Source organism: Tursiops truncatus, chromosome 15, assembly GCF_011762595.2.
Source record: "Tursiops truncatus isolate mTurTru1 chromosome 15, mTurTru1.mat.Y, whole genome shotgun sequence".
In the NCBI taxonomy this organism is placed as follows: Eukaryota; Metazoa; Chordata; class Mammalia; order Artiodactyla; family Delphinidae; genus Tursiops; species Tursiops truncatus.
Window position 1 is genome coordinate 2,142,896 of NC_047048.1, and position 16,907 is coordinate 2,159,802.

Here is a 16,907-nt window from a genome sequence, read left to right on the forward strand (position 1 = left end):
CGGCCAAAAAAAAAGAAAAATGCTTTTAGCTGAATTTCCAGTTAAATGCATACACATTCCTCTCTGCTCTCTCCTGAAAATGCACCAGTTCAACAGTAAAGGAAGGTGTGTGTGGGTGTGGGTGTGTATGTTCACATGGTCATAGAGAATGGAGAAGACCGCAGCAGATGAGAGATGTCAGCAAAATTTTGGAAAATGGAAAGCAGAAAGGGACCACTATTTTGGGGAAAATTATGTGGTCTAAAAGCACTTCCACCATAATATATCTAAAATGCCAGATAAAATACTTTAAAATATCTATTAAAGTGCATAACTGACCTGGAAAGACACTAAGAGAAGTCCTCAGGGGCCGCAAGTGAGTCGGCTGCAGAAGTCCAGAGAAGTTAGGGAGGGAACAGGTGCTCAGGCTGCCCCGAAGGCCTCTCCCAAGCCTAGGTGAACCAGTCGGGGCCAGACTGCAATGGGGAGTCAGACCAGAGACGCTGGCCTACAGCACGGGGCCCCTCAAGGGCTGCATTCCTAGAGAAGCAATGAGTTACACAACCCACAGACAGGGAGACAGCGAGGAAACCCATCTGCCTCAGCCTTAGCTGAGTGGAGGGGAACGTCTCCTCTCCACAGCTTTCATGTGGCTTGAGGACCTTAGTTCACTCGACTTCATGGGCCAAAAAGCACCAAGCTGAGGATTTAATTTAAATCACCCTGGGCTTCCCTGGTGGTGCAGTGGTTGAGAGTCCGCCTGCCGATGCAGGGGACGCGGGTTCGTGCCCCGGTCCGGGAAGATCCCACATGCCGCGGAGCGGCTGGGCCCGTGAGCCATGGCCACTGAGCCTGCGCGTCCAGAGCCTGTGCTCCGCAACGGGAGAGGCCACAACAGTGAGAGGCCTGCGTACCGCAAAAAAAAACCAAAAGAAACCAAAAAACTAAATCACCCCATACTCTTGTGCTGCTGGAGGAAATATAAGTTAGTGTGACCATTTTGGATAACTGTGAGTATTAAAGCAGAAGTATGCCCACCACCCTTAGTTCCATTCCTACTATGAATCTGAAAGGAAGTCACGGTATGTTCCCACAACACGTGCACAAGAAGTCTGCAGAAGCACCGTCATCATCCCACACGTGGGAACCCCTCACGTGCTCACCAGCCATAGAAGAGATCACCAAAATGGAAGACGATACAACAGAGCAAAATGAACCCTGCCGCTCGCGCATCACCCTGGATGAACCTCACAGACACACGCTAAGTGAAAGAGGCCAGGTACGAAAAAAGAGCACAGACGGGATGATTCTACTTACACGAAAACTGGCAAAACTATGCTCAGGACAGCGGTGACCTTGGAGGGGAAGAAGTAACTGGAAAGGGTAGGAGGGAATTCTGTAGTTCTGATCATTTTCTGTTTCTTGGTCACAAAAGCTGTTCGCTAATGATTTGTATTTTTTGGTATGTATGTTATAGTTCAATAAAGTGGTCCCATTAAACAAACAGTGATCCCTTCATACTACACCCAGTCATCAGCAGAACAAACCCACGCCACCTTTGGGTGGAGCAAACCCTCAATCGGACTTCAAAATTTTCCTGGAGATAAATTTTCAAAGAACATGAGCTCACAATTTTAAAGAAATCATAAAATGAAACAAAGCCCAATAACCAGTAGTTAGCAGGACAGCAAATGCAGCATCAGATACACAAGGAGTTCAGATATTAGAAGCTGATCAAATACAGAATTATGATATTTAGTATGTTTAAATAAATAAAAAAAGAACCAAAATATAAAAAGTAAATAACCACTCAAAATAAACAGGCAGACCTCTAAAAGAACCAAACAGAATTAGAAATGAAAAACTATAACCATTGAAATTAAAAACTTTATGCCTAAAATGGTTAGAGATGAAATGATGTGGAATTTTAAAGCAATCCTGCGAGGGGAGAAGTGGTGGGGTGTAAAGATATACAGGAAGGGACTTCCCTGGTGGCGCAGTGCATAAGACTCCGTGCTCCCAATGTAGCAGGCCTGGGTTCGGTCCCTGGCTGGGGAACTAGATCCCTCAGGCATGCTGCCAGAGTTCACATGCCACAACCAAGGAGCCCTGGAGCTGCAACTAAGGAGCCTGCCTGCCACAACTAAGACTTGGTGTGACCAAATAAATAAATAAATATTAAAAAAAAAAGATATACAGGAAGAAGGGCCATGTGTGGATAATTACTAAACTTGGACAATGGGAAAAAGGAGGGGGTTCCTTATTTGAATCTCTCTATTTTGTATGTTTGAAATTGTCCTTAGTCATGTGGTTTTTAAAGCCCTCAAAGGATGGTTAAACAGTAGAATAGATACACCTGAGGTGAGAATTAGTCAACAGAAAAACAGATATGGAAATATTACTCGGCCACTAAAAAAATGAAATATTGCCATTTGCAGCAACATGGATGAACATAGAGAATATTACACTTCGTGAAGTAAGTCAGACAGAGGAAGACAAATACTATATGATATCACTTATACGTGAAATCTAAAACATAACACAAATGAATCTATACACAGAACAGAAACAAACTCACAGACATAGAAAACAAACGTACAGTTACCAAAGGGGAGAGGAAGGAGGGCAGGGACAAGTTAGGAGTACGGCATTAACAGATACGAACTACTGTCCAAAAAGAGATAAGCAACAAGGATTTACTTTTATATGCACTGGGAAACGAAAAACCTCATATGACTTGCTTTACTGAGGTGGTCCGGAAGCGAACCTGCAGTATCTCCAAGGTGTGCCTGTGCAGTTGTTTCAGTAAAAAAAAAAAAACACAAAAGTGTAGAAAAAGCACTTGATAAAATTTGACATGCATTCCTGATAAAACATATTGGTGAACTACGAATGGAAAGGAAATAAACGTTATTACCTAATTAAATATATCCACAGAAATCCTCTAGCAAACACAATAGTCAAAGGTGAAGCTTTGAGAGCTTTTCCTTCAAGATTGAGGCCAGAGCATAGAGGCTCACAATTACCACTATTATTCGATGCTTTACTGGGGATGCCAACCAGCACAGTAAAAAAAAGAAACGAAGAAAAGAAAAAGAAACAAAGGATCTAAGAAACGGTAAAAAAGAAAAAACTGGCGTAATTCACAAATGATATTATCTACATAGAAAAATGAAAAAAAGTCTAGTGATTAGTTATCAGAATGTTAAAGAGTTTAGTATAGTTATGAATCCAAGGTTAAATATAAAAAGGATCAACTGTGTTTCTCTACATTAGTAACAACAGAAATGCAAAGTTTTAAAGTTTTAAAAGTTTTAAAGTTTCACATTCTTTATAATAGCAGTAAAAACCAAAAGATATTAGGAATAAGTTGAACAAAAACTAAGCAAGACCTTTATAGAGAAAATTTTAAAGCTTTACTGGAAGACATTATAGAGGATCTTTAAAAATGGGAAGACAAACCAAGTCTGCAGATGAAAAAACTCATTATCATAAAGATGCCAGTCCCCCCTAGATTGATCTACAAATTTAATGCAATTGAAATCCCAACAGAGTGTTTAATAGAACACGAGAAGCTGGATCTCAAGTACATAAGGAGAAGCAAAGGACCAAAAGAGTCGAGACACATCTGACAAAGAACATGGTCAGTAGACTGGTAGAGCTAATGTAAAGCAGTAAGTGGCGAGGACGGTAGCTGTTCCTGAAATTCCATTCTCTTTTCTTCTGGGTGCATGGACTGAGTTCTTCTCAATGCAATGTGAACAAAAGTACTGTGTTTTGCTTCTGGGCCAGGTCCATACTAAACCTCTCATATGTGCACCTTTCTGCCCTATTCTTTCTGCTGCCTGGATGCAAACAGCACTGTAGCCTAGGCATGGTGGGGCACGTGATGGAAAGAGCCTGGGTGCCTGAAGCACTGCATGGAGGAGAGCTACCCTGCTGACCTGAAAGCCACCCTGATTTTACATAAGAAAATATACATATACCTCTTGCTCTTTAAGACCCTGATACTTGGGGGGTCTATTTGTTACGCAGTGTAGCTGACCCTAACTAATATCTTACAGTAATGAAGACAGCTTGGTATTGACCTCTGGTTTCAGCTACAACATGTAAAGAGCTTGAAAGCTATCATTGCCATCCTTACAAGAAAAAGCTGGACAAACTGAAAACCAACAATTTTCTTGGACCCATCAGAGAACAAAGGTCACAGGACAAATGGCACCCTGAAAGCCCGAGAGATGGGGCCATCCAGAGGGATACAGCAAATGAGATCTACCTATAGGGAGAAGAATTTGCTGGAGCCATAAACAGGAAGGAACACTTAAATGGTGATTTTGATGAATTGCTGGAGGCTGAGTGAGGACCAGCGTGAAAGGGAAAAGCTGGAGGGGACATAGGCTTAGGGGGCCACCACACTCTTTTGGGTTTACCCCCAGGAACCCCTCCAGGTTTTCACGGCGAGGATCCCAGAAAGACCCCCTGGTGTCTCTGGCAGAGGGAGGGGAAGACGAACCACTGTGAAGTAGACCCAGAGCCTTAGTCAGAACAAAGGCCTTTTCTCCAGGGGAGAGGACTTGGCCAGATGCAATTCAGAAGCCTTATCCCACCCAGGTGAAGAAGTTCCTCCATTCTCCGGACCCTTCCAGCCTTCCTGTCTCACCAAAGTGGGAGGAGAGACCATAGTCAACAGGACCAGGCTTCGAGGAGACAGACTGGGAATGCTGTGCCTGGGGACGGAGTGGGGGGCAGAGGGGAAAACTACGTCACAGGAGAACCCCTTGTGAACGCCTCAGCCCCGAAACACAGCCCACGAAAGGACTGAAATTTCGTTGTAGATTATAGACCATTCCCCTCCCCCCACAGCAACGGGGCTCCAGTATCACGGTGGTTACAGCCACAAAAGCTGAAAAAACCAGACTCTCTTTAAGGAGGAGAACAGAGGGAAGCCCAGGGTCAAGAAGGGAGACACAAGCAGGGGTACTCGAGGAACTGAAGCTTCTGACACCTACAGCTGCAAAAAATACCGAACGGAGCCCAAAGCCTGGCCTGATTAACAGATACCCTCACACTGAAAGCCCTAACGCCCTCTTTGCCTCAGTTCCTCTTACCCAACACAGCATGTATGTCTCTCAGTAAGAAAGCACAAGGTATGCCAAAAGGCAAGAGAAAATAACATTTTCAAGTGACAGCCAAGAAAAAATACATGTACATGTTGAAGTAACAAAGCAATGATCAGAACCAGACTCAGATATGACACAAATACTGGAATTACTCTAGACAGAGAATTTAAAATAACTATGATTAATAGGTTGAGGGCGCTAATGGAAAAACTGGACACCATGCAGAAGGGGAACGTAAGCAGAGAGAAGGAAGCTCTTAGGGAGAATCAAAAACACAGTGTCAGAAATAAAGTGTCTTTGACAGGCTCGTCGGTAGACTGGATGTGGCCAAGGAAAAAAGTCAGCGAGCTGGACTATAGGTCAATACAACTTGCAAACTGAAATGTAAAGAGAAAACAGAATGAAAAGAAAACGGCAGAATAAGCAAGAGTTATTGGATGATGTCAAAAGTGTAGTATAATGTGATGAGCAGAGGGAGAAGCAAAAGAGAGAAAGCAAAACAGCTGAATTACTAATGGCCAAGAACACTACTAATAGTTGAATGAATACTGGATCTGTAACCAAACCACACAGATGCAGGAAGTTCAGAGAATACCAAGCAGGGTAAATAACAAGAAAAACACACCTGGGCACATTAGATCCAAATTGCAGAAATGCAAAGATGAACAGAAAATCCTGAAAGAAGCCAGAGAGGGGAAAAACACCTTTCCTATGAAAAGTTAAGGATAAGGATCACAGTGGACCCCTTATCACAAACAACGCAAGCAAGAAGGGAGTGGAGTGAAATACCGCAAGTATTAAGAGAGAAAAGGCTACCAGCTCAGAAGTCAATTTCCAGCGAAATCGTCCTCAAACGTGAAGGAGAAATGAAGACTTTCTCAGATAAACAAAAATGGAAGAAATTTAGGGCCAATAGGCTTGCCCTGCAAGACATGTTAAAAGAGTATCTTCGGGCAGAAGAAAAACAACATAAAAAAAGAAAAAAAAAACATAAAGAAAGGAAGGGCACTGGCGCAGGAATAAATAAAAGTCAAATAAGATCTTTTCTTTTTTTGGCCCCGCCCATTGGCTTGCGGGCTCTTAGTTCCCTGACCAGGGATGGAACCCTGGCCACGGCAGTGAAAGCATCGAGTCCTAACCACTGGACTGCCAGGGATTTCCTTATTCTTAATTGATCTACAAGATTACTGTTTTTTTTTTTTTTTCTGCGGTACGCAGGCGTCTCACTGTCGTGGCCTCTCCCGTTGCGGAGCACAGGCTCCGGACGCGCAGGCTCAGCGGCCATGGCTCACGGGCCCAGCCACTCCGCGGCACGTGGGATCTTCCCGGACCGGGGCACGAACCCGTGTCCACTGCATCGGCAGGCGGACCCTCAACCACTGCGCCACCAAGGAAGCCCAAGATTACTGTTCTTTAAAGTAATCACAGTAACAACGTATCACGTAACTGATAGTGGATGCTGAGTGAAATGATGGACAACAATCTCAGAGGGTCGGGAGGGAGGAACTGGGAACACTGGATTATAAGGCGCCTGCTCTACATGTGAAACCATCCAGTGTCATTTCAAGGGGGACGTGGATTAGTTAAAAATGTATTTTCTTAACTACAGGGCAACCACTAACAACAACTTAACAAGAAGTACAATTGATATGCTGGGAGAGGTAAAATGGGAACATGAAATGCTCATTTGAAACCTGAGAAGGCAGAAGACAAAGGGGGAAAAAGACAGCCTGGTATTTTTTTTTGGCAAAAGACAAAGAGATCTAAGGAACAGAATTGTGAGCTCAGACTTAGAGCCAGGGATATAATGCATGAGGAACTCGCCACCGCAGGTCAGAGGGGAAGGGATGGGGCTGGGATAGCCCTTACGGAAATAAATTTAATTTATTAACACATTTAACTGGATTTCAAACCACTCACAAAAATAATTTCCACAGACTGAAATATGAAGCCTTTTTGTTAGTATTTTTTATAATATATGTATATATTCTTTTGTTTGATTTTTTAAAAAGGAAATTTAATTTATAATGTAGAAATGTCTAATGTGAGTAGAGAAGGAGAAAACCTTCTCTTCTCTACTGGTAGAAGAGCTGGAAGGAACAAAAGCCAATCTGCTCTGTGCAGAATCCCAGAAAAGCCCAGAAAATAGAGGTACCTTGGACCACAGAAGGTGGACAACCAGGGTGGGATTAACACCAGGAGGATCGGCTGAAGATATGTAAAAGGGGGCAGTTAACGCCCCAGATTCTCTCCCCAGCTCTGGCAGAAGGAATGTTTACTCACTGGAAAACCGGACTCCGGGTGTGAGGGATAAGGGGTCATCCAAAAAGTAGGTGATTAAAATGTCAGAGGAGTGGGGGAGGGGTGGGCTGGAGAACTGCTCTCTTTTATTATAAGCCATGTGGAAGTATTTGATATTTTAAAGCAGTACATATATTACATGAAGATAAAAATTAAACTTAAAAAAAAAAGAAAAGTAAAAAAAAAACAACAACAAACCCAAAATTATGGTCCTTCTGGACTTGGTCATTAGGATGGCTTTCTCCATGCTGGTCCAGGGCACAGACCAGGAAGCACTGCTCCAGGAGCCCAAGCCTCCCCAATGGCAAATCTTGTCCTTCAGCTTTGCAGGACATCAGCGGGGCCAGGTCTCCAGGAGAGGAAGTGGTCCAGGGAATAGAGGGTGCTCCTGGAATGACTTCAAAATTTCTTTCCAACTTTGTCTTTCTCTTCTCTTTCATTTTTTCCCCAAACTCAATAATCTATCATTTACCTTGCCTTGCTTCAGGCGATGTCATTAATAACAATAGAAAAAGCATTTTTTTCTTGTCACCTTTCTTCAAAGGAACTCAGATTGTCTCCAAACTTTAAAGTGCATACAAAGTACCTAGGAATTTTGTTAAAATGCAGATTCTAATTCGGCCGGCCTGGGGTGGGGCCCGAGAGTCTGCATTTCTAACCAGCTCTCAGGTTAGGCCGATGCTGCTGGTCCATGGACTGCACTCTGAGAAGCAGAAGGACATAAAGCAACTTTATGGGGTGATGGACATCGTTTACATCTTGCCTGTGGTTGTGGTTACATGTGTATATACTCTTATCAAAATTCACTGGACTGTGTACTTAAAATGGGTGTGTTTTACTGTACGTACGTTATCCTTTATTAAAGGAAAAATCCATTCTAGATGGATTATAGATCTAAATGTGAAAGATGAAACAATTAATCTTTTAGGAGGAAACACACACTTTGGGGTAGGCATATCTTTCTTTCTTTTTTGTTTTTTTGAACCACACATATAATTTGAATTTTTAAGGAGCCACATTAAAAAATGTAATGGGGTCTTCCCTGGTGGCACAGTGGTTGAGAGTCCGCCTGCCGACGCAGGGGACATGGGTTTGTGCCCCGGTCCGGGAAGATCCCACATGCCGCGGAGTGGCTGGGCCCGTGAGTCATGGCCGCTGAGCCTGCACGTCTGGAGCCTGTGCTCCGCAACGGGAGAGGCCACAACAGTGAGAGGCCCGCGTACTGAAAAGAAAAAAAAAAAAAGTAATGAAACTGGATAAACTAATAAGGCATATCTTTCTTAGGACTCAAAAAAGAGTGAACCATGATGGAAAAACCCACACGAGCTGGACTACATTAAAATTAAAAACTTCTGTTCATCAGCAGACTCTAATAAGAGAGCAAAAGGGCAAGCTATAAACTGAAGGAAGATATCTGCAATACATTTATCTGACAAAGGACTCCTCATATATGAAGAACTACTCCAATTGAATAAGAAAAAGACATGACGACAGAAAAGTGGGCAGAACTCTAGCAGACACTTCACAGAGGAGGACGGCCAAAATGGCCGATCAATACATGAAAAGGCAGTCGGCTCAGCCACAAGTGAAACGCAAATTAAAACCGCACAGTGCTTTGTTTGGACCGCACACCCACTGGAATGGCTAAATGAAGAGACAGACAATGCCGTGTGAGGAAAGCTGTGGAGCAACTGGAACGCTCTTCCACTGCGGATGGGGTGTCATTTGCAACAACGTTCTTGGAAGACTATTTGGTGGTATTTATTAGAGCCGAATATAAACATCCTCTAAGATCCAGCAGGTCCACTCTTGGGTGGAAATACAAGCCCGTGTCTCCAAAAGGTAAGTGCAAGAGTGCTCAGAGCAGCCTCGTTCATAATGTCCTCAAACTGGAAACAACTCAGTTATCCATCAGCGGGAGTCTCGATAACATGTGCAACAGTCATAAAACAGATTCTCGCTGGCAATAAAAACATGAAGGAACTACTGCCACCCGCAACAATGTGGATGCATCCAGGGTAATCAGATAACATACAGGGCGCTCGGTCAGATTTGCATCTTGAATAACCAAGCATTCTGAAGAACGTGAATGTCCCGTGCAGTATTTGGGACAGACTTATACTAAAAATTACTACGCTATGAAAAGCCATTCTTGTTTTTCATTAAAATATTATTTTTCAGCTGGTCCCATTCTGGTTCCTGATCTGGGTGCTGGGGACACCGTGTGTTCACTTCGCGAAAATCCGTCGTGCTGCACACGTAGGATGTGTGCACGCCTCCTGCATGAATGTTACTTAAAGTTTACTTAAAGACACAGCTCATCCTGGCCCACGTCCCATCAGAGGGGGCCCTCCGTGCCTCTTGCCCCCAGTCTCCCATCTGTTCTCCGCACCGCTGTGTGTGACCTTTCAAACCTGCACATCCATCCTGGCGCGCGGTCACGGCTCAGTCGCGCCAGTATCTGGTAGTCGCCCACAGGAGAGCACCTGCCCCCTCGGCAAGCCATCCGGGGGCTCTTGGGGGCCCCTCCTCCCCCGTCCCCACATCTTCCCGTCTTTTTGACAACACTGACACTCACCACACCTCCATGGCTGGGCACGTGCGGTTTCTCTACCTAGAGGGCCCTTCCCGCGTCTCTGCCTGGCAAAAGCCTCGTTATTTTCCGAGTCTCATTTCAGCTTCTATCGGGCCTGGGGGTCTCTGTCTCCCTGGGCAGACCCGGGTGCCCCTCTCTCTCACACCCGTCTTCAATGCCTGCCTCCTTTATCTTGCAACTGACTATCTCCTCATCTGAGTACAGGCTTATTGGGGTGAGGACCCCGCCCTTACATCTTTTTATCCCTGGCACCTAGCGGAGTGCCCGGGAGTGGCAGGTACTGGGTACTCGTTAAGGGATGAATAAAAGGATAATGGTAGTAAGGGATGTTAACGAACGGGGATCAGGCAAGGGATGTAAGCAAATGGCTCATGCTAGATTACAGGTTTGTCAGGGGCCCTTCTGAACTTTCTCCAGGGCATCCTGTATCACGAGCACGCACCTGTCCCAGCCGTGCCTCCCTGGATGTCCTGCCTGCCTCGTGGCACTTGGGAGGTGGTATCTCATCTAACTTCCTGTGGAAAGGGTGCTGTCTTATCCCCATTTCACCAATGACTTCAGAGACTTGTCCAAGGTCGCCTGCTGGGAGAGGGAGAGCTCACGCTCATTGCACCCATCAGTCTGTGGATAACACCAGGCACTGAATCACCGAAACGCCTCACGGAGCAGAAAAGGCAGGGCAGGAAGTGTCAGTGCCCACTCTGTCTCGGGCAGCTCTGTGACTCAGGTAGCCTTTCTGGTCCCTCTCAAATCAGTCTCCGTGGGTGGCCACCGCCTCTCCCGTAGAATGGCCCATGGGGAAGGGACATCACCCTAAACCCCCAAACACAGCACTCAGCTCTGTCCAGAGACTCTCAACTGCTGCCTGAGATTTTCAGGTTTTAAGCAAAACAAAAATCTGATTCACTGTTTCCAGTCCTACAGGAAACTCAAGTCCTTTATTCTTCTAACACTTAAAGATAAAAAAAGGAAAAAGAAAAACAAACCTTTATGCCTTAGAAGAGTTCTTAATGCTTCTCATTTCACACCGCGCCGAACACTGTTCACGACAAAGGCTGCAGGAGGGAAGAAGGAAACGAGACGCACTCGCCAATAAATAAGAGCCTGAGCAAAGAAACCAACTCAGAATACACCACCGGCAATAAGAAATGCCCCAAAGCTTTGCTTACGCCAAGTAATGTGAGGACAGATCGCTCCCCTGGGTCTCTGGGAAAAGTTCATGCACACAGGAAGCTGCAAACAGACTCTCTTTGGGATTTTGGCAGAAAAGAGGGGCATTAACAACATTCAAGGTGAAAGAGGGGAGAATTGTAGATTGAGGGAAGGGATGCTTTTTTCATCAGGTAACAAAAATAGCTCTAGCTGGGTATCTCCCCTGGATTCCCACAGGCTGCAGGGCAGGTGCCGGCTCCAGAAATTAGCCAGAGCTGCGCTCAGCAGCGCTCAGGGCAGACGCACCGCTCCCAACTGCCCAACCGGAGAATTAATTTAATTCCCGACATTTGGATAATACAGAGGAACCCCTGAGGGAGACAAAAATTTACTTTGGGAAGATTTTTTCCCCACCTGTTGTGCAGAAGTGTCACAAGGTGGCGGGGTGACGGTGGGAGGGTAAGATGGTGCTGAGTAGCTGAAAGGCTCTGGAGAAGGCTTCCTGGTTTCACCTGCCCCGGGGGCTGTGAAAGATGCTGAGATCTTCCAAGCACAGAAAGATCACCTGCACACCCCACATTCATGCTAATCCCCTTTCTCATCGTCACCAGCAAATCCAAATGGCACTCTCTTGCCCGAGGTGGGGGGCAGGGGCAAAAACGAAAGCAAAGGCTTCTTGCCCGGCCCTAGACGACGGCTCAGAGGAAGGCATGACTAACACAAATCATGACCAGGGAGGTCAGTTAGTAACAATGAAACCTTGCATTTATATACCGTCCTGCTATTTTCCAAGCATTTCTCACCCACTATCTCACACGCTCCTCAGAGCAATTCTGCGTGGTAGGAAGGCAGGGATTTATCTCCACCTCGCTTGCGAAGAAACAAAATCTTGGGACAGTGAAGTGATTTGCTCAAGGTCGGGGCGCGATCACAGATTTTTAAAGCTTGAAGGGTTCTTGGTGGTGAGGCGCCAGGGCAAGGGTGACTAATGGGGGGCACCCGGGCTCCAATTGTCAGTTTCACACCCACAGCAGACGTGGGCAATCGATCACAGAACTCTCTTCCGCGGAGCTGGCCCTCAAGGTGAAACCCATTTGCCATCCCCGGCCCCGGCTCCTGCCTCACTTCACATACGAGGAAACTGAGCCCAGAGCAGAGAAAGAACTTGGCCAAGACGGCCCAATGGGTTAGTGACCCAGAACCCGAATCTCACCCCTGCCTTCCCCAGGTTCTCTCCAGCACGTCATGCTGTGCCCCATCTGTTAGGGGTACAAGTCCCCTGAACGATGCACTAACGAGGCATGGGAGTGACATCCTTCGTGACCGAGCCAGAGCACTTGGGTTTTCTGTGCTGAGCAAGTGGACACATTCCTATTTCTAAGCGAGGAATCACAGACCACCCCAAGGTTTCAAAGCCTGAGCACCTGGCAGGATGGAAGCGAGCACTTAGGGATGGGAAAATCAGGAGTTTGGTTTTGGATCAACTCCATGTCTAGGCAGTCAAGACCACTGGCTACTGAAGTGCACAGTTCAGGAGGGGAGGCCTGGCAGGAGGTATAAACTTGGGAGTCAAGAGTACAGAGACGGCTTTGAGGCTGTGAGACTAGATGAGACCATCCAGGAAGGAGTGCAGAGGAGTGCAGAAGGAGTGCAGAGGGAGACCACCCAAGAAGGAGTGCAGAGGGCTCCGAGGCCCTTTGACCTCAGAGGTCAGGGGACACAGAAGAATCAGAAAAGAGAGACTAGGAAGGAGTGGCCGGGAAGGTGGGAGAAACCAAGAGAGGGAACCCACGCCACATTCCGAGGAGGAGAGGTAGATAGACTGAGCTAATGCCCCCGAGGGCTAAGAGTGGACCTGGACTTGGGGACTCGGGGGGGCAGAAGTCTGACTGAAGTGGGTCCAGGACAGAATGCGGGGACAGGAAATGGGGACAGTGTAGACAACGCTTTCAAAGAGACCATCTGTAAAGGTGTGACGGCTGAGTTGCATCCCCCCAAATTCACATGCTGAAGCCCTAGCCCCACTACCTGTAGTTGGAGACAAAGCCTTTAAGGAGTGACTGAGTTAAGGTGAGACCGTTAGGGTGAGCCCTAATCCAGCGGGGCTGGTGTCCTTGTAAGAAGAGGAGGTTGGACACACAGAGAGACATCAGGGGTGCATGCAGACAGCGGGCTGACCACGTGAGGACACAGCTAGAAGGCGGCCACCTACAAGCCACGGAGAGAAGCCTCAGGGGACACCAGCCCTGCCCACACCTTGATCTCGTACTTGCAGCCTCCAGAACTGGGAGAATAAACTTCCATCGCTTAACCCCCCTTCCCCCCCGCCGCCGCTCCCCGGTCTGCAGTACTCTGTTACAGCAGCCCTGACAGACTAACAGAAGAGGGGTACACAGCAAGGCAGTGACAGCTACAAGGGAATATGGAATCAAGGCAGGTTTGGGCTTTTTCTTTAAAGATGGGGGGAACTGCAGCATATTTGTACTCTGGTCGGAATGATCCTTGGAGAGAAGGAAAAAAGTTGATGATCCTGGAGAAGAAGGAGACAACCGCTACAGAAGCACCTCCGCATGGACAAGGTGGTTCTGGTGCCTGCGTGGAGGCAGGACCAGGCGGGTGGAGCAGGAGGCCAGGGGCCCGGAGAGGCCGGGGGCGGCTGGTGGGTGGACGGACGAAGGACGGTCGTCAGTTTAGGGCAGGGGAGCCTCTTGGGCCCAGGTAGTCCGACATAAATGGCTGGGTTTCAAAAGCACATGTTTTAACCAGTTAAGAAAGATACAGCATTACACAGAATTTCTGTACAAAACTGAGGGGGCAGGAGATTGACCCATTCCTTGGCGACAGCCCTCTCTGCTCTGCTGTAGTCGGGTGGTCTCCCCTGCTCGGAGCAGTTATAGGAAACCACCCTCTCCTTCCTAGGGCCACTTTCCTTTACAGCCTAAAACCTCCCCGAACTCAGAACGCCTGCGTCTCCAGGGCCCCGTGAAAGAACCTCCTCTAAGAGTCCAGGAGACACGATTTTTGAGGCTGGAGAACTCCCAAAGGAACTGGAAATCGCCACGCGTCTCTGCCTCCCACCCGCAAACCGGCCATGCCTGTGGCCTCAGCTCCCCAGGCGCCACGGAGCTTCACAAGTTGATTTTGAAAAGCATCTGAGAACTGAAGCCAGGAGACTCGGAGAGAAGTGCAAGGTATCATTATTATTCAACCGCACACTCCCCCACATCCCCCGAACCGGCTACACTCGAATCCCTTTTTAAAAAGGCCATTTCTTCTTAGAAAAGTTCAGTGAATGACCGAATCCTTACTCAGAGGCAGGGAACGGAGCAGTAATGTCAATAAAAGGCAGTTTTACTTCGTATCAGCATTCTTCCACTGAAATAACCATTGGCTAAACCTCCAGTAATGTTGGCACAAGGTTTCTGTTTGCCCTCAGATTAAAAAAAAGTGGGTCATCGCCACCAAGGCTTCTCTGAGAGTGTTCACAGCAGCTCTCACAATAGTCCCAAACTGCACACACGCGCACGTTCATCGGCGGTAGGAGGGATACACAAACTGCGGTAAACGCTCACAGTGCAACGCTATACGGCAAGGAACAAACCCCAGTGACTGCGACACACATGGATGAATCGAGCTGGAGACACAAGAGCGCGCTCCCTGTGATGCCATTTATGTGACATTCAAGGACAGGCAAATGGGGTGGGGGGCTTAGCAACCGGGAAGGAGCATGAGACCCCTCCCCCCTCGAGGCCCGGAAAGGACCCGTGTCTCGAGCTGGATGATCGGCGACGTGGGTGGGTGTGAAACCTCCCCCATCGTGCACTTCAGATTTGGGACGGATACTGTGTGTGTGTGCTATGCCTTAATTTAAAACAAATCCTTTTTTTTTTTTTTTAACCAATCAGTTTTGCCTTTCCACAGGAGCGCGGAGGCCCTGTGATTTCTCTTACTGGGACACAGCTGAAATCAGAAGTCACTGCAAGAGGAACTCTCTTCCTGCAACCCAGCAGGTTGGGAATCAGGACAGCTAAGACTAAACGGGACAGCAGTTCATGGGGACCACCCTTGCTGTTCTCTTCTGAACCTGGCTTTCCCTTCTTGTTTTCTTAATCAGAATGATAACAGTTGCTCAGGGTTAAAAAACAAACAAAAGAAAAGGACACAAAATGAATGCTAGAGGAGAAGACTCAAATCAATAGAATTAGAAATGAAAAAGGAGAAGTAACAACTGACACTGCAGAAATACAAAGGATCATGAGCGATTACTACAAGCAGCTATATGCCAATAAAACGGACAACCTGGAAGAAATGGACAAATTCTTAGAAATGCACAACTTTCCGAGACTGAACCAGGAAGAAATAGAAAATATAAACAGACCAATCACAAGCACTGAAATTGAAACTGTGATTAAAAATCTTCCAACAGACTAACCCGCGCAAGTGCCCCATCTTCCGGTCTTTCGGTTTTCGGCTCGGAGGAGGCTAAGGTGCAACTCTCTTCGGTCGTCCCGAATCCGGGTTCATCCGACACCAGCCGCCTCCACCATGCCGCCTAAGTTCGACCCCAACGAAATCAAAGTCGTGTACCTGAGGTGCACCGGTGGGGAAGTCGGTGCCACGTCTGCCCTGGCCCCCAAGATCGGCCCCCTGGGTCCGTCTCCAAAAAAAGTTGGTGATGACATCGCCAAGGCAACTGGTGATTGGAAGGGTCTGAGGATTACAGTGAAACTGACCATTCAGAACCGACAGGCCCAGATTGAGGTGGTACCTTCTGCCTCTGCCCTGATCATCAAAGCCCTCAAGGAACCGCCAAGAGACAGAAAGAAGCAGAAAAACATTAAGCACAGTGGAAACATCACTTTTGATGAGATTGTCAGCATTGCCCGACAGATGCGGCATCGATCTTTAGCTAGAGAACTCTCTGGAACCATTAAAGAGATCCTGGGGACCGCCCAGTCTATGGGCTGCAATGTTGATGGCCGCCACCCTCACGACATCATAGATGACATCAACAGTGGTGCAGTGGAATGTCCAGCTAGTTAAGAACTGCAAAGAAAAATAATGAAGGGTTATTTGACAAGCAAAAAAAAAAAAAAAAAAAAAAAAAAAATCTTCCAACAAACAAAAGCCCAGGACCAGATGGCTTTACAGGCCAATTCTATCAAACATTTAGAGAAGAGCTAACACCTATCCTTCTCAAACTCTTACAAAATATAGCAGAGGGAGGAACACTCCCAAACTCGTTCTACGAGGCCACCATCACCCTGATACCAAAACCAGACAAGGATATGACAAAGAAAGAAAACTACAGGCCAATATCACTGATGAACATAGATGCAAAAATCCTCAACAAAATACTAGCAAACAGAATCCAACAGCACATTAAAAGGATCATACACCATGATCAAGTGGAGTTTATTCCAGGAATGCAAGGATTCTTCAATATATGCAAATCAATCAAGTGATACACCATATTGACAAACTGAAGGAGAAAAACCATATGGTCATCTCAACAGATGCAGAGAAAGCTTTCAACAAAATTCAACACCCATTTATGATAAAAACCCTCCAGAAAGTAGGCATAGAGGGAACTTTCCTCAACATAATAAAGGCCACATGGGACAAACCCACAGCCAACATTGTCCTCAATGGTGAAAAACTGAAACCGTTTCCACTAAGATCAGGAACAAGACAAGGTTGCCCACTCTCACCACTATTATTCAACATAGTTTTGGAAGTTTTAGCCACAGCAATCAGAG

At 46.6% G+C, this 16,907-nt stretch overlaps 2 protein-coding genes across 10 annotated transcripts in view; one reads left to right on the plus strand and one right to left on the minus strand.

Annotated features, from left to right (window-relative positions):
• The window catches only part of CARD11 (caspase recruitment domain family member 11), a 112,847-nt gene that overhangs the window by 88,364 nt on the left and 7,576 nt on the right, over nt 1-16,907 (minus strand). The window lies entirely within an intron of this gene.
• LOC101321996 (large ribosomal subunit protein uL11) lies at nt 15,606-16,210 on the plus strand. The gene has a single exon (XM_019947395.3). The coding sequence runs from the start codon at nt 15,694-15,696 to the stop codon at nt 16,189-16,191; it is 498 nt and encodes a 165-aa protein (XP_019802954.1). The 5' UTR covers nt 15,606-15,693; the 3' UTR covers nt 16,192-16,210.